Below are 19,350 nucleotides of genomic sequence, written 5' to 3'. Positions count from 1 at the left end.
GCGAGATAAGTGAGTTTGTTCTTGACCTGGAATGGCCCACTAAAATCTCTAGGGGCCCCGACGCCTTGACAACAGCAGCTGCGAAGTTCGCAGACCCTAGCTTTCCGTGTCCAGGCGGCACCTATAGTACAATATGAGCTATATGGAGGACGAGCTTGTGCCCGCGGCTTCGCTCGCGTTAAGAAGTATTATTATATACAAACTTTCATCGACTATTTGAACCCCTTGGGGTTGGAATTTATCAAAATCCTTTCTTAGCGGATGCCTACGTCATAACATCTACCTGCATGCCAAATTTCAGCTCGATTCGTCCAGTGGTTTGGGCTGTGCGTTGATAGATCACTATGTCAATCAGTCACTAAGTCACCTTTGAGTTTTATATATATAGATATGGATCGACTTGACAAACCAAAACCTACTTCCCTAATCCCTGTTATGAGCCGTTTCGAGATGTCGAAAGAAGTTTTTTTGTTGCATCCGGTACTCAAAGTTGTCTGCTACAAATTGTAGCAGACAACTTTGCGTACCGGATGCAACAAAAGAACTTCTGCTACAATTTGCTTACACATAACCAGTAATATTGCGTTATCTAATATTAAACTAAATATACCTAAATAAACCCAAAATCGTGGTAACTATCAAACAATCGCTGGAATTTTCTCGCAAAAATTAATCAACAATCGACGTTTTTTTTTGTGGCAAAAACAGAAGTTTTTGCGATCTATTTAAAGGTAATTACGTACCGTGCAGCTGACTTTGCGAAAAACGATGATTTTCCACCACCTGTATGAGTCATCAGGTCGAGCGCCAAATAATGATGTTGAGGATTTAATGATATCTAATGATATATAAATCTACAATATGTTGCTCGCAGCTTTGCTGCGTAGAAATTACTGACGCAGAAAAAAAATGTATTGTTTGCGTGATAAGCACTTTCCCATGCTCTTACCCGATTTGTCAGCGTTTTACAGACAGAAAGACAAGTTTTATTTAAGGTCAACTTGGGGAAGACCGTCTGGGGGGTAAGTCCATCTAACATCTAACGGCATTAATTTCCATATTTAAACGACTAGTTTTATATGGCTCAGTGGGTAAAACAGTATTGCAGAGTTAGTTTGATCTAAGAAACAGACATGTCGCTACTAACTACCTGTTACAAAAAAAAAACGATCGGCAATTTTTTTCCCGTTTTGTACTCGCATTCGGAGTGTAAGTCTCTGCCAAAAAATTAAAAAAAAAGTGGTATGGTTCAATACCTCTTACGTATAGATGTCACTATCTGGTTTTTAGTCTGTTTAGTGTACATACGATGTCGAAAATCGCCTTTAGACGGACTTGCCCCAAAGACTAGGAAAGTCCGTCTACAAGATGTTTCTTTGAAATATGAACTATATTTGACACACAATTAATACGTGGGGACATCTAACATCTGTATTAGGTTTATAAAAGATCACTTTGTCATTTACAGTGAATACCGTCTTTCTAGAGTCATTACAAAAGAAATAGGGGCAGCTCAAGGCCAAATTCAAATAAAGTATGCCGGTCTTCCCCAAGTTGACCTTACAATGGTATACCAAATAAAACTTGTCTATATTATTCTGTTATAATAATAATTATTAAACCCTTATAATACTTGCGTATGTATTACACGCAGACGTATGGGGAATTTGGATGTTTAAACTTGGGTTAATCATAACCAATATGAATACAATGCGGTTGACCACATAATAGAGTCATTGGCATTAATTGTTGATAAGCTTATAATATCAATGGTTTTAACCCTTACATTTTAAAAGCTTATATATCTGGAAGTTGGGACCCTAACCAAAAACTAAAATGTGAATTCCCATATTTGGTTATTAACCCGATTATAATTAGAAAAACGCCGATAATGTTAAAAACCGGCCAAATGCGAGTTAAACTCGCGCACGAAGGGTTCCGTACCTCAATCGAGCAAAAATAGGCAGAAAATTGTGTTTTTTGGTATGGGAGTCCCCTTAATTATTTAGTTTATTTAAATTTTATTATTGATTATTAAAGTACAAACATAATTGAGTATTTCGTGAATATTTCAAGTGCCCTATGTGTTGCAGTTATTGATATCGAGCAAAAAATAGCAAAAAAATCACGTTTGTTGTATGGGAGCCCCCTAAAATATTAATTATATTTTGTTTTTAGTATTGTTGTTATAGCGGCAACAAATATACACAATCTGTAAAAAAATCAGAAATGTAATAACGGTTCTTGAGTTACAGCCTGGAGAAGTGGAGACACACAGACAGACAGACGGACAGACATTGAAGTCTTAGTAATAGGGTCCCGTTTTTACCCTTTGGGTACGGAACCCTAAAAATAGCATAAACAACTTTTTATAGAATTCCGTACCCGTTAGAGTTAAAACGGGACCGTGCAGTTACTAAGACTTTGTTGCCCTTGCCTGTCCCTCTGTATCTCCGCCTCACAAATATACTTCTCTGTAGCCGCTATAACAACAATTAATACCTACTAAAAATATACTTGCTAGCGAGTCCTGACACAGGCTACTTTTATGACGAAAATATGGTTTTACGAGATTTCAAAGGCAGGAAACCCGAAACGTACCTAATATCGACGTACATTTTCAGCTCACTTCAGGATCGTGATGTTCGCATTTATGTACATTGTACGACACTGTATTACGTATATCGGCAAGTAATAAATATATTTGTCCAACAATTCATCATATCGGACCGGGACCCTGCCATTCCGAGTTGAAATCTTGCGGCGTTCGCACGCTATAATTCGGTTGTCAATACTCCGTAGCACCGTAGCGGTCGGCCTACGAAGCGCGCGCGCAGTGCGTCTGAACATTTTGTGACAGAAATGGATAGCAAGAACGTGCAAAGTAAGTTTTATATTTTATTTGTAACAACTAGCTGACCCGGCAAACGTTGTTTTGCCATATAAATTATTTCTAGTCAGTATAAAAAGTAGAGAAAAACCTATTCTCAGGCCTAACGAATGTACATACAAAATTTCATTAAAATCGGTTGAGCCGGAAGAGTTCGCGCACAAACACTGTGACAAGAGAATGTTATATGTATAAGTACATATTAGATTAGGTGGTTTTTATTTCCATTAAAAATATAAATGATGGAAAGCTAGTTCCCAATGAAGAAATACAAATGATATAAAATATTTAATAATTATTTGGTGGAATCTAAGAATAATAAAAGGAGGAATATTTAAATGGTTAATTTAAAATGTTTTACCTCCCTTTAACGAAAAAAATACATCCCTATAAAATTTAACCATTAACTATCGTTTGACGATGAAACAAAATAATAGTAATAAAAAGTAGCAGTAAAGTTGATGTATTGTAGAATATAGTATCCATCCTGTTAGTTTTCAGACAAAAAACTACATCAATTTCGGTTCATCCGTTTGGGAGCTACGCTTCACGGCGTCACGCAAAACATGCATTCTGTTATTGCTGGGGCTAAGTATGCTTGTCATACAATTTCTAACTTAGAAGTGGGACTGGGATCATTTTGTAGTAGGCCTTACTATCCCAGCAGTCAGCACAGGTCATTGGAATTCTTCCTACTCGTATTTTCTTCTGATTAATTTCGTTGCGGGCCCCAACTCCCAAGACACTTTTAGCATGTCCCTCGGGCTCCCTGAGGTCATATCAAAGGGTTTTCGTGGTTATATACCGTTGTCGATCCTGGCGACACAGGAGATACAGTATGGGAATGTGTGGTGGGCGAACGCCCGTTAAAAAAACCTCGGTCATGAGCTGCCCCAGGGGGGGTTACAAGCCTCACAGGTGACATGAATCCCCACTTTGAAGAATAACAATAGGTATAGCTCATGCCTATTACTAAATAACTTCATTTTCAAGCTCGCACCGCGCCTGTGCGTACGCCTATGCTATGCTATTATCCTGTAATTTCACTTCATTAACACACGGGAAAATATTTTGTTACAACTCACACATAACATGTCGCAACCGAGAAAATATATGGTATGTGTGAAACAATAATAAAATAATATTTATTCCCAAAATTACCACTTAAGTATAACTATTTTCCTTAAATTATTTTCATCACAACCAATGAGATTAGGCTTCAAGATTAAATGTTCCCATTATCCTTTAGAAAAATTTGTTACTACAATTTTTTATTGTAATAACGTAAAATGTACTTACAAATTAAATTATCAATGAAAGCAAATAACTGATCTTCCTCTTACATCACTGACCACATTCTATGATGCTGTCACTAGAACAATAGTGTTATAACTTATAAGTTATAACTATTAAAACTCATGAAAGGAAAATTAAAATACGTCATGAATCAATGATTCAATCATTTTACAATATTCATTTTATGATCATTATGTCTAGTGAGTGTTAAATGCATGACACCGTACCTATTTCTTTCTACACGACTTTATTCAACATTTTTATGACCAACTTGACTCCTCAGACAATCCGTGGAAACCGTACGCAAAGGGGGTTACGAGTTTCTCTGTAACGGACAGTAATAGGCGCAATAGCCAAAACCCATAATACGCTTCACACCACGTCAGTCTGGCCCCGTGGTAAGTACTTGAAGGACTTGTGTTACGGGTACCAGACAACGGAAATATATTTAATACTTTTATACTATACATACATTTAAGATTTTTATTATATGATACACATATTTATAATACACATCCATGACCCAGGAACTTCGAAAACTTTTTGTTCCGTCGGCGGGATTCGAACCCGCGACCCCCGGCTTGAGCTACCAACGCGCACACCACTGAGCCACAGAGGTCGTCAAATAGCTGAGCACCGTTAATCAAATAGTTAACTTCGTTAATCGTTAATCCGTTAAAAAAAAAGTCAGCTTCGTTAAACGTTTAAGCGTTGCATTTCGGACGAATTAACGCAAGTTAACGTTAATCGTTAATACGTTAATATGTGTAATATGGCCTTGTTATAACTTATATTATCATTGCAATTTGCATTAGTGTACGTGTTACGCTCAAAGACCGAAATCTCAATGAGCGAAAAAATGGCTCACAACGCGTTGTGGTCACAGTGAAACAGACAGTAAAAACAGACAGTAAAAACGGCCACGACGCGTTCTGGCAATCACAAAAAGACCATAACGCGAAATTCGTGTCGTGGCTGATATGCTATTCGTTTTTCTTGATTTGTTCTTGATTGATTAATCCTCCATAGGTATAGAAGATTATATTTGAATTACCACGCGTACTAGAAAATATTTTTTCTTTTACTAAATCACTGCATAACGTGTTTCTCATTATTATTTATAAAATATCCATAATTCCATACTATACTTACTAATATTATTACTGTATGTCTGGCGCAACGTAGTTGCGGTCATCAACTAGTAGTAAGTATTATATTTAAATTATATAAATAAAAATAAAGCTAAATTTTTATAATTTATTAAGATCAGATTACCTTATATTAAAAGAAAAAACAACAACAAACAATAACACGTTGCGCCACACAGACCATAATAATATTAGCACGGATATTATGGAACTATGGATATTTACAAATGATAATGAAAAACACGATAAGCAGTGATTTAGTAAAAGAAAAAATATTTTGTAGTATGCGTGGTAATTTAAATATAATCTTCCATACCTATGGACGATTAATCAATAAAGAACAAATCAAGAAAAACGAATAGCATATCAGCCACGACACGAATTTCGCGTTATGGTCTTTTTGTGATTGCCAGAACGCGTCGTGGCCGTTTTCATTAGAGCCACGACGCGAATTTCGCGTCGTGGCTGTTTCACTGTGACCACAACGCGTTGTGAGCCATTTTTTCGCTCATTGAGCGATTTCGGTCTTTGAGCGTAACATACGTACAAAACCTGTTGGCTTAGGTTCTGGAAGTTAACAGGTTAGGGACAAAACAAAATACTTCAATAATTATTTTTGTATTCTACCTAACTAAATTACACTGCACTCTTCTTTATCAACATGCAAATGATCACTGATAGTATAGTCTGTCAAGAAAGTGAAGAAATTAAAAAGTGGCAATATCGTAGTGTCATCCCTTTCAAATCAACCTAAGAAAAAAGGGATGACACTACAATGTTGCCACTTTTTAACCGACTTCCAAAAAGGAGGAGGTTTTATGTTCGGCTGTGGATATTTTTTTTATTTGTGTATGTTCAACGATTACTCCGCCGTTTGTGAACCGATTTTCAAAATTTTTGTTTTGTTGTATGAGGTTTCACTCCAATTTAGTCCCATTTTCACAAAAGTGGTGACCTGATGATGGGAACCATGAGTAATCTAGGGAACTCCTCGAAACTTATATGGAAACATATGGTGATTTTGGTTTTATGAGAAGCATCCTAAGCATATGCTACCAAAACGCAATATTTTGCACCGAGGTATACTATGGTTCCGAAGATACTAAGAGAACTCCGGATTCCTTAAAGATAGAAGTTTGGGGGTTTGGGCGTTGTTTTAAGAACGAAAAGCATATGCTACTATGCAAATTACATTGATCATCATCATCATCACTACCATAATATTATACCAGGCATCGTCCCATGATTATGATTACTTTTCATAGTCTTTTAGATCGAGGCTCGAGTTTGTCAAGCGATAATTTAAAAAAATCTATACTTAATATTATAAACCTGAAGAGTATGTTTGCTTAAATGCGCTAATCTCAGGAACTACAGGTCCGATTTAAAAACTTATTTCAGTGTTAAATATCTCATTTATCGAGTAAGGCTATAGGCTATAATATTATATTATCTTATCACGCTAAGACTAATACGACCGAAGAAACTCAGGAAAATGTGGGAAAAACGGGGAAAATATTAGAAAGGGTTTATCTCACGAACGACGGCTCATAAGTCATAACCATGGGACAATGCATGGTATAATATGGTAGTGATGATGATGATGAATGTAATTTGTATAGTAGTATATAAAGAATCAGGAGTCCTCTCAGCACCTTCCGAACCACGGTATACCAGGTATACCTCGATGCAAAATCTTACTTGTTTGTAGAATATGCTTAGAATACTTCTCACGGAACCCAAGTCACCCATAAATTTTGAGGAGTTCCCTCGATTACTTATGGATCCTTCATCAGATCACCACTTTTGTGAATATAATACCAAATTGGGATGATACCCTACATACCAAAAGAAAAAATTTGAAAATCGGTTAACAAACGGCGGAGTAATCGTTGAACATAAGAAAACGAACATAACACCTCCCCCATTTTCAAAGTCGGTTAAAATTGTAGCCTATGTGTTATTCTGATGTATAAGCTATATTATTGTAAAGTTTCATTAAAATCCGTTCAGTAGTTTTTGCGTGAAAGAGTAACAAACATCCATACATCCACACGACCATCCATCTATACATCCATACATCTATACATCCAAACAAACTTTCGCCTTTATAATATTAGTAGGATTATCACATTGTTTTGTTACACCCTGTAAATGTGTAAACGCAATTCGTCGAAAAAGAATATCTTGAGCTAAAAGTATAATTATCTAGCTTTGTAAAGTAGGAGCATAACATTATTTACTTAAATAAAATAGTTAATTACTGTTAGTTTATTGACTAAGATAACAATGACTTATATTAGTGTTTAAAAAATAGTAAATTGGAATTTGAAACAACAGGTTTAAATACTTAAATGTAGGCAAAAATAAGCGGAGAACAATTATGTACTTACTGAAGTAATGGTGAATAATAAAAATTATCAACTAAAAAAAATTGAATTATTTCATTGTAAAATTAAAACAAAAGATTACCAGTAGTTAGAATGTGTAATCCTGGCTGGGATTTTGAACTTTTTAAAATATAAAAACCTAGGTATCTAATTTTGCAGCTAGCCTCGTGGTTTAGACAATAGGTATGTTTTCAGAGGAGCCCATAGGAAACTTAGGATTCTGCAAAACTCACTTTGGTGATCTCTGGTGCCAAAAATAATAATCGTACAGCCTGGTAATAAAACAGCCATGATGTTTTCACAAAAATTTAGCTGAACAAACGTGCCACTTGCCTGTAATGGCGTTATCGTTTATTGGTTTGTGATAAAAAGTTCTTATAGTCCCCAGTACACGGAACTAACTTTTTTCTGATACATACAAATTTACCACTTTGTGAGTGCCTTGTTTACGATGAGTCCGACAAACTTTTCTATGCGGAAAATTTCGACGCTGCTGCGTTTTCGAATGCTTGACTCCTGGAATTGTCGATATGACGTCACCATGGCTCCTCGTATATAAAACTTTCATTTTTTGGAAGTTGTTTAATAAAGTTAATTTAAAAACTGTAGTCAACTTGACAAGAATCACGCTGCGTCTGGAGTGTCCGACACTCCAAAGATGTCGCTATGACGTCACTATGACTCTTCGTACATACAACTTTAATTTTTTCAAATTTGTTTAATAAAGTTAATTTAAAAACTATGGTCAACTTGTCCGACAAGAATCACGCTGCGTATGGAGAGTCCGACAGCCCATAGATGTTGATATTACGTCACTATACTATGGCTCTTCGTACATACTTGTCGGACAATAATAGCAATGATAGATAATGTTATTCTAAACGCTTATATTATCAACTTATTTCACTTTTCACTTTTGTATGGGCAAGGGTCCGAGCGTCACGAGTTTCCCCATACAAAAGTGAAAAAAAAATTGGTCTTTCAGCGCTGCTACTTTCACAGTGAACTCTCTATAAGGAACACATACACACCCTACAGTATTATCATTTATTTTTGTTACACCTTGTATATATATATAGAGATCGAACCTGCTAAACTTAATCTACTGACTGAGCTACTGGCGCTGGTACGTTATTACTAAAAGGGCTTAGGGTTGCCGGCGGAAGTTCCAGCCCTGCACATTTTATTGCCACTTATTTTTATTGCTCATAATATTTTACAACATTTATATTGCACAGTTTAGGATGCAGTGATAATGTTTTATTAGATTTCCACCTTGGTACTGTCCGGAAATAAGTGTGATGGTCGTATTTCATTGATTTTTTAATGAAAACTCTAGCAACATTGTGCATTTTGGGATAGGAAAAATTAAACACGCGTCAGGACTCAGGACTCAGGACTCGTGCCACGTTTGTTCGTGAGAGTTATCCGGCGCCGGTGCAGCGAGGAAGTACCTAATATTCCCTTCTTCTTCTTCTTTTTTAATTTAACCATGTGTCAAGTAAATGGCTGGAAAACAACATTCTTCTAACAATTTTCAGCATTGTTTTACTAAATTGTCAAGTCCAAAGTCTAAATAAGAGTCAAAGCACTCGGAGTCAAGTTGGTCAATTCGCTTTACTGAAACTTCCGACGGAGTTTAGGAGGGAACACGAAAAAGCGATTTGATTGAAAATTATTTAATTGATTGATTGATTGATTTAGGAAAACAATTACAAAAACACAACGCCACTCTTTCACAATCCTGGCAAAACTCCCTCCTTCTTCTAATGTTCAATTTTGAACTTCTGCCAGCATTCCCTATAGGGCCAATCCACACGTACCACAACCACACCACGTTGCAACGACAAAATGCCGTCGAGTTGTGGTTACGTGTGAATGGTGTCGCTGCAGCTTTTTGTAGTTGCGTTGTGGTACCGACAAAATATCGACGTGGTTGCGTTGTCATCAGTAGTTACGATGTGGTTACGTACGAAAATCAATGAAACGGAGGGGGGAAGAGCGCGGGCGGTATGCACGCACTGTTATTGCATCGACGCAACGTTGTGGTTGCGATGTGGTCGGCCGTGGTTGCGATGTTGTCGGTATCACACAAGTGGTCGACAACGACTGCAAATGTGGTCCGCCCGACCTCGTGGAGTGGTTGTGGTACGTGTGGGTTGGCCCTAAATGCAACCCTTTGTATTTTCTAATATGCACAATAATCTAGAGCAGCCTTTCTCAAAGTGTAGATACTCCGCGAGGCCCTGGGGCAAAGGCCTTGTGCCTAAAAAAAGCGATACATAAATTATTGTTTCTAGAAATGTCATCAGGCACCAGCACGACTGACGACTCATTAAAAAACAAAACATTATTTTTTTGGGGTCCGTCAAAAATGACACTTATTAAAAGAGTTCCGGCATCCGCCACCGAAAAAGTTAGAGAACCACTGACCGCACATAATATTATGTAGTACCTACTTTTTTTTTTTTATGAAATAAGGGGGCAAACGAGCAAACGGGTCACCTGATGGAAAGCAACTTCCGTCGCCCATGGACGCTCGCAGCTTCAGAAGAGCTGCAGGTGCGTTGCCGGCCTTTTAAGAGGGAATAGGGTAATAGGGGAGGGTAGGGATGGGAAGGGAAGGGAATAGGGGAGGGTAGGGAAGGGAATAGGGTAGGGGATTGGGCCTCCGGTAAACTCACTCACTCGGCGAAACACAGCGCAAGCGCTGTTTCACGCCGGTTTTCTGTGAGAACGTGGTTTTTCTCCGGTCGAGCCGGCCCATTTGTGCCGAAGCATGGCTCTCCCACGTATATACTACTAACTGTTTAAAGCCTAGAGGGTGTTGGATATTAATTCAACTACCTCTAGTGGCTTGGTTTAAATAATCTTAGGTCTAAAACTCCTGTCTGTAGTACTCTTTTTCCTAAAGAATGCACTTAGCTCTGGCTTTCTAGATTTTTCTGTTTATTCCATCCATAAATAATGCGATTTTCGTGGATCCCCGGCTATCTTTATAGTTCATACTTCATAATATCATAATAATGATAAATTGTGTTGTAAAAATATATCGTTTGATATTCTTTACGATCGAGATTTCTAGAATCTGAACACTTTATGGCGGAAATAAAAAAAAATGGCGGTGACCTGCTATCTTCAAATGCAGGTTTTATTTATTACTTTCTTTATAATACAATAATATTTATTACTCCTAATATAAACTAGTACTTATCAGAAAAGTTCCTGCTCGACCACTTACAATTTATTTGCTTTTGCAGTGTTTTCCTGACATACAAAAGATCATTATAAGATAGATCCAAGAACGGTCCAGACAGGCTAAAACCATACTAATGACGTGCAGATGAACAGATGAATGGATTATAATTTTGGTAATAGTTTAGTATTTAAATCTTGCTTTGTAATCTGGCTATAGTAACTTTTTATTGATCTTAGTTTAAGACTAATAGTAGCCCGAGATTAAAATAAAACTACGTCACACAGTTATATAAAGACCAATTAAGCAGATAATGAAGATTGGAAGATGGATTGAACTGTAATTGTTGAGCTGAAATTTTCCAAATCATTTCGACTGTAAACTAATTAGGTTGGAATTTATTTGCCAAACATTTCTATTGCTCTCTTTATGATAAACGTCACGAATTATAATGCTTATGGAAGGTCAAACAGGTAAATGAGGAGGAATATTACCAGTAGATACGTACGATTTATACGTGGGAGAGCCATGCTTCGGCACGAATGGGCCGGCTCGACCGGAGAAATACCACGTTCTCACAGAAAACCGGCGTGAAACAGCGCTTGCGCTGTGTTTCGCTGAGTGAGTGAGTTTACCGGAGGCCCAATCCCCTACCCTATTCCCTTCCCTATCCTCCCTATTCCCTTCCCTTCCCATCCCTACCCTCCCCTATTACCCTATTCCCTCTTAAAAGGCCGGCAACGCACCTGCAGCTCTTCTGATGCTGCGAGTGTCCATGGGCGACGGAAGTTGCTTTCCATCATGTGACCCGTTTGCTCGTTCATAAAAAAAATACTAGATCAAGTTAATCTTACTCAAACTTAATCTGCAAATAAATTAAGTGTGATTGGGGAAAATGTTTAACATTCTCTATGGCTTTTTGGTCTAAACTTACTAGTACTAGTACTAACGGTAACATTAATTAAAAAAAAAATGTTGCTAAAACTTTCTTCCGCAAAAAATAATTTCGAATCCTCTTTTTCCGGGATTCAAAGTATCCCTGTACTTCTAAATCAGCAGTATAATAATTAGGTAACAGATACGAAAACACTTTTGCATTAACAATATAAGTATGCAAAGTATGGATGGATCCGTACATAGTACCTGTCCTATTTTATCTACCAGATTTCCATTATCATGGACTGTATGTAAATCCGCTGACCGCTCTATTATCTGATAATATTTTTGTCAATTTTCACTGGGCAGATAACTACTAGAGTGTTGTCCCAAAGTGCTAAAACAAGCTAAAACTGGTTACGTTATGACAACGAGTACCCCAGAAAAGGAGATTGTTAAGAGGAAACGCACACTGTTTTTCCATACAAACCAACCTCAATTTACTCCCTGGACAACTATGTGTCTAGACAAATGATTTTTTTATACAATATTGGGATCTGTTAAAGCTAGGCCTCTACGTTCGATTTTTTCTAAATTTACTAATAAAGAAATAATCTGGAATTTCCATGAATATGCTCGCAGGAATTTTACCGTCGCGTCCGGCGTTCATAACTTTCACGTTTGCCAATCAAAACGTAAGAAATCGGGACGCCGCGCCGCGCCGTATGCTAAAATTCCGTGTAGTGCACAAACGCCCTTAGGGTCGATTTTATAGCGTCCGCGCGAATGAGCGGTTTGGCCGTTACACCGCGAGATCACAAGCAAAATAAATCGTTTCTAGCGATCTCTTGATCTAGTGATGCGAGATCACGCATCACGTGGACGCATATAAATTGAGTGACACGCTGTAGAGTACAGATAATATTATTATGTGCCTTCTTATAGCGAGTGAACCTACAAGGACTTATTACTAGCTATTTCGCTATTTCACGCGGCCTATTCTCAATGGGACCGTAATATAATTTAGATTGTTCTACAATGAAAATATTTATAGTGCCAGTTGCTGTATAGTGTGTTATACTACAAACTAAACTTCGCAGTCCCGAAATAATATTGTCAGTACGATCGGTATGTATCGGCTGACCACTCAAATATTCAATCGCAATTCGCAGTACAAAAATACAGCACTTATGAACTTTGCCCGCGATGTTGGAATTCCGGAATTGAATAAGACATTACGGAATTTATTTAGGCTCGATTTATACGCGTCCGCCCGAACGCGCGGTTTGGCGGTACCGCGAGATCACAAGCAATAATTGTATGTAAACGACAGTGCGGCGCCGCCGCTATTAAAATAAATCGTTACATATATATTATATTTGCTTGAAATCTCACGGTGTACCGCCAAACCACGCGTTCGGGCGGGTAAATCCAGCAGTAGTACTACTGAAGTGTCGGCAGAGCAACAACAGCGATCATTTTCGCTGTGCGGTAGAAAGAAAGGGGATATCTCTCATACGCCGCGCGGGCAGTCCACTCTTCCGTATAAATCGTTACATATATATTATATTTGCTTGAAATCTCACGGTGTAGCCGCCAAACCACGCGTTCGGGTGGGTAAATCCAGCAGTAGTACTACTGAAGTGTCGGCAGAGCAACAACAGCGATCATTTTCGCTGTGCGGTAGAAAGAAAGGGGATATCTCTCATACGCCGCGCGGGCAGTCCACTCTTCCTCCGTCTCACTAATTTACGGTCTCGTGCCCTGGCCTTGTACCATTAAACTGTTTTGAGACTCAAACAATCGGACGAGAATGCCGCGTCAAACGTGAAATGACGTTGATAGAGCAGGTTGCGGCATTCTCGTCCGATTGTTTGAGTCTCAAAACAGTTTAGTAGTAACCCTACATACTCTTGACGCAATTTTTTCGAAGGATAGGTAAAGCTGAAAAACGTTACACCCATATCATAAATATTCTTCGACTAAATATTTCTAGAAACAGCATTATCTGCTGTTTTAAATTATGCACAAAATGAGGTTTGTGATAAGGGACATAATTTATCGCACGTATTGGTTATAGTATGCAAGGGAATTGGAGTAAAAAAGTAATAAATGAGCAAAGATAAAAGTAATTAGGACTACATTTCCATGATAATTTAATTTAAAACATGCTTTTGCACCTGCTCCGTTCGCGTAAAACAGTATCTCAGGGAGAACCCTAGTTTTTGAGATGAAAACTAGCCTGTGTTAATCCAGAGCTTTTAAACTATTTTTGAAATAGAGTGTACTTAATTATATTTTTGATAGCATTGGAACGATCTATCCCCTTTGATATAATGCTGAGCTTCAAGGCTGGATGCATGACGTCCCTACTAAGTATCTTATCTAGTACTTTTATCGAAAATCTAGTACTTTTATCGAAAATCTAGTACTTTCATAGAAAAAATATCTAGAGTACTTTCATAGAAAACTTATAAAAGATATGAGCGATTCTTTCACAAAAGACGTCATAAATCGATTTGCCGAAGACCCCCCCTGGCCCAGAACCTGGGTACGACCATGGCTGGATGTGCAGCCGCCCGAACACGCGGCTTGGCCGCTACACCGCGAGATCACTAGCAAATACGTATTTGTGACAATTTACTCGTATTTAAACGAGAGATCGCCCAATGGTCAAAATTCGACCTTAAATTCAATTATCTTTTCTTTTGGCTCCCTGTTTAAAATACGAGTATTGACTATTTCAGATTCAATAAAAAAAACAACAATCCATTTTTAATTTAACAACAGACTTTAACCATAAACAAAAGAGTGTAATTCGTATGGACTATGGTATAGGCTTGTCATTCAAAAAGATGGTAGTGTGCGCATTGTAGTGTGTGTAATGTTTTATTTGTTAAAAAAATGTATGATAAAAGCATAACTTCAAAATAATATTAGCTCGATGCACTTTTTCACCATATAAACTATAACTGTGCAAAATTTCATTCATCTACGTTTCCGCATTTTACGCCAAAAGGGATTCAAAGTTTTTCACTCGCGCATTAATTTAATACAAAAGGGATCCAAAGTAATTCGCTCGCGCATTAATTTAATATAGAATAGCGGCGCGGTCTCACTGTATTTCTTTTTTTTTGTTATTTCGCGATGCTTTTACTTGTTATTTCGCGATGTAGCCGCTAGCCGCTAAACCGCGCGATCGGCCGGACGCATATAAATCCAGTCTAAATCCCAACTCATGGTAGGGTGCGTCGTCAGTTCGTCCAACAACATCTCGTCCTAATAGGACGTTGGTCAAGCTGATAATATTATTATTTTTAACCGACTTCAAAAAAAGGAGATTATCAATTCGACGCGTATGTATATTTGAAAAACTGCAGCCCAGTTTTCGTATATGTTAGTCTACATCAGTTGCTGAACAAATGTGCAAATGTATGTATGTATGTACTTTACATAGTACATACATACATACATACGTGTATGTATGTATGTATGTATGTATGTATGTATGTATGTATGTATGTATGTATGTATGTATGCATGTGTGTATGTATGTATGAATGTATGTATGTATGTAGGTATGTATGTATACGTATATATTGTATGTTTTTAACCCCCGACAAAAAAGAGGGGTGTTATAAGTTTGACGTGTCTGTCTGTCGGTCTGTCCGTCTGTCTGTCTGTCTGTCTGTCTGTCTGTCTGTCTGTCTGTCTGTCTGTCTGTCTGTCTGTCTGTCTGTCTGTCTGTCTGTGGCATCGTTGCATCTAAACGGGTGGACCGATTTTGATCTAGTTTTCTTTGTTTGAAAGCTGACTTATTATGTTTGTGTTCGCATATCGCGCGGAACTACAAGTCCGATTTGAGTCATACTTTTTTTATTGTAAATATTAGGTATGGTTAACTTAGGAAATACTGCAAGTTTAAAATGAAAATCGGTTCAGTAGTTTTTTTTATTTAAGTTCTGACTTTTGTTAAGGTTAGGTGATCCTCCAAAGTGTAACGATATTATAGTCATGTCGCTTTTGCTATTTCGATGAATTACGCAATTTGTAATCAAATGTTTTGTATAAATGTTGGAATTAAAATGTAAATTGTTAATAAGTAATGCATTAAACGTACATCATCTGTATGCGGGCACCGAGCTAGTTATTTGTTCAAACTGCGTATCATTACACCGATAAGGATCTTGAGCATAAAGCTAGGTAAATGAACGTCACTGATTTAGTAGAGGGAGCCCAGAAAATACAGTGGATGATGAATTTCTTTGTATGTAGGTAGTGACTAGGTACTGTCGAAGAAATTGATACATAAGCAGATGACGGAGTACGGACCTTCGTCATTTTTTTTTTTTTTTTTAATGAAATAAGGGGGCAAACGAGCAAACGGGTCACCTGATGGAAAGCAACTTCCGTCGCCCATGGACACTCGCAGCATCAGAAGAGCTGCATGTGCGTTGCCGGCCTTTTAAGAGGGAATAGGGTAATAGGGGAGGGTAGGGAAGGGAAGGGAATAGGGGAGGGTAGGAAAGGGAATAGGGTAGGGGATTGGGCCTCCGGTAAACTCACTCACTCGGCGAAACACAGCGCAAGCGCTGTTTCGCGCCGGTTTTATGTGAGAACGTGGTATTTATCCGGTCGAGCCGGCCCATTCGTGCCGAAGCATGGCTCTCCCACGTATAAAAATTTGGTCTGGTCAATCTACCAATGAATCAACTTCTCTGATAGTTCAATAACTTAGGCGTTAGAAAATAAGAGGGAGCCCAAAGGGAGACCAAGCCAGATGGATCGGCCAACGCGATGACTTGATTCGAGTTTGTTTGAGAGTGACGATCGAAACGAAATGAAAGAGAAAAAAAGGAGGCCTATTACGATACCGTTTTTAGACTCAAACAATCGAACGAGAATGCTGAATTGTTAGAGTAGGTTGCGGCATTCTCGTTCGATTGTTAGAATCTCAAAACGGTTTCGTGGTACGGCCCCAGACTCGTAATCGAAATGAAATCACTTTCGGAAGCCTATAGCACAAAGCCTAGGCTTTGCACAAATCTACCTAACTCGGCTTATAACCTCCGAGTTTATAAAACTTACGTAACTACTATCAATATCCCCAAAAATATTGAATTTCGCTGGATAATGCTATAGCTGGATACGATACGGAATTATTTGGCGTTTCCTAAATTATTGTCTGACAAAAGCGAAAAAAGAAAAGAGCACAAGTCCTATCCAATTACGCCGAGGAGTAAGGCAGGGAGATGCTATTTCTCCGAAACTGTTTAATAACGTGTTGGAGGACGTTTTTAAGAAGCTTGATTGGCACGGACGGGCTCACATTTGCGTTTTGCGGACGACATAGTCATTATGTCAGAATCTCTTCAGGACTTGGAAGAGATGCTGAACAGCCTAAACGATTTTTCTGGACAGGTGGGACTCGGGATGAACCTAAAGAAAACCAAAGTCATGTTTAATAAACATGTTCTCCCGAGACCTGTCGTCGTTAATGGCACTAGTCTCGAAGTTGTGCAAGAATACGTATATCTTGGCCATACAATTCAACTAGGGCAGCACATCTTTGAGAGGGAGGCGAATAGAAGAATACGCTTGGGCTGGGCTGCATTTGGGAAGCTCCGAAATATCTTTGAATCGTCGATCCCACTATCCCTTAAGTCCAGGGTTTTTAATCAATGCGTTCTACCGATAATGACATACGGAGCTGAAACGTGGACACTCACCGGAGGACTAGTCCACAAGTTTAAGGTTGCTCAGCGTGCTATGGAAAGAGCTTTGTTGAGAGTATCTCTGGTAGACAAAATTCCTAATACGTGGGTCACACTGAAAGTGTTTAGAACTAGCCAGTTAGAAACATTACTAATGAAAACTTTTTTTAAATTACAATTTTAGAACTCTTTGGTAACATAATCTGGTATATTACATTTATTTGTCGTTTGTTTTGTTGAATTGGCGGCAAATCTAAAACTCTTGTTACACGTGAAAATGAACTTAACGCGAGAAAATTTTCAGTTAATGATTTTTTATGACTTTCGTTGTGGGCTTATTCAATAACAAAGCTTTGATAGGCTGCCATTACCATTTCCTAATGAAGCCCCATCTCGTGTCACTATTTACAATTGGTTTAACGAGTTTAAACGTGGACGTAGCAATCTCATTGATGATCCGACTACTGCGACTACTGAAGTTAACATTAGTGTTGTACGACGCATGATAGAGGGAGATAAAAGAGTGACCTACCAGCAGATACGGGCAAGCCTAGGCATTGCTATGAGTCAAGTTCAAAAAATATTACATGAACATTTAGGCATCAGGAAGCTTTGTACCAGATGCATTCCCCATACTTCAATCGACGACCAGAAACGCCTTCGCATGGACTGGTGTCGCCAAATGTTAGTTAAGTTCAACGGCGGTGACTCAAATGCTGTATTTGACAACCTCACAGGTGATGAAAGCTGGATATATTGGCTGGGTACTCTACGAACCCGAAACCAAAAGACAATCAGCTCAAGGGGTGTTTCCTTTCGAGGTTTGGCAAACTAAGGTAAAGAAAGGAAGAAGTCAAGGCAAAAAGATGATTGCCTCATTCTTTGGTCGGAAATGTAATTTTGCGACAGTTGTGCTAGAAGATGAAAGGACAGTTACTGCAGAATGGTATGTCAATCGCTGTATGCCTGTCGTCTTGGAAAAATTTCGACAGCAGCGCCCTCGATGCAGGGCACTCCTTCACCACAACAATGCTTCAGCGCACTCCGCGACTGCTGAATATTTGATTATGGCACGTGTTGAGATATTGAGTCATACGCTATGTAATCCTGGCCTGGCGCCCTGCGGTTTTAATTTATTCTCAAGAAATAAAGATAAAATTCGAGGTACTCGCTTTACGAGCCCTGAAGATGCGATGAAAGCGTAGGAAAATGCCACAGAAGAGACCCCTAAGGAAGACTGGGCCCACTGCTTTTTTCGGTGGTTCCATCGAATGCGACGATGTGTAGAGAGAAACGGAGATTACTTCTAAAAACAATAAAAGTATTGTCAACTTTCTACATTAAGCCGTTTTTCATTTTCTAAACATTTTCAGTGTTACCTAGGTATAGTCATTCGCCAGAGAACTAAAGTCACCGACATCGCTCATAGAATTAGCACGCTGAAGTGGAAGTGGGCTGGTCATGTCTGCAGACGGGACGACGGTAGGTGGAACAGACAAGTGTTAGAGTGGAGACCACGGTTAGGCAAACGTAGTGTAGGACGTCCCGCAGCACGGTGGACCGACGATTTGAAGAAAGTGGCTGGCAGCGGATGGATGAGGGCTGCCCAAGATCGGGATGGTTGGCGCTCATTGGGGGAGACCTACGTTCAGCAGTGGACGGCAATAGGCTGATGATGATGTCTGACTAGAAACGGCAGGATCAAAGCAATGATTACAAAAACATAATTTTCAACTCGTGACCACATAAAAGATTTTTATTACAGCATAAATTTGTTTTTTTCTACAGCCTGTTATTTCTGCGCAAATTGTGCACAAATTATATACGTGCGCCGCATACA

The 19,350-nt window shown here is 38.6% G+C and overlaps 1 protein-coding gene across 2 annotated transcripts in view; it reads left to right on the top strand.

The window, feature by feature from the left end:
- Positions 1-2,729: 2,729 nt before the first annotated feature.
- LOC121729596 (aquaporin AQPAe.a-like) overlaps positions 2,730-19,350 on the top strand; it is a 95,899-nt gene continuing 79,278 nt past the window's right edge. For both annotated transcript variants that reach the window (XM_042118156.1, XM_042118154.1), the window contains exon 1: positions 2,730-2,884. In XM_042118156.1, the coding sequence (XP_041974090.1) occupies positions 2,863-2,884 (22 nt within the window). In that variant the 5' untranslated portion in view covers positions 2,730-2,862. The remainder of the gene's footprint in view (positions 2,885-19,350) is intronic.

The sequence above is a fragment of the Aricia agestis genome, chromosome 8, assembly GCF_905147365.1.
Source record: "Aricia agestis chromosome 8, ilAriAges1.1, whole genome shotgun sequence".
Lineage (NCBI taxonomy): Eukaryota > Metazoa > Arthropoda > Insecta > Lepidoptera > Lycaenidae > Aricia > Aricia agestis.
Note: the sequence above shows the minus strand (reverse complement) of the source record. Positions and strands in the feature narration are given on the sequence as shown.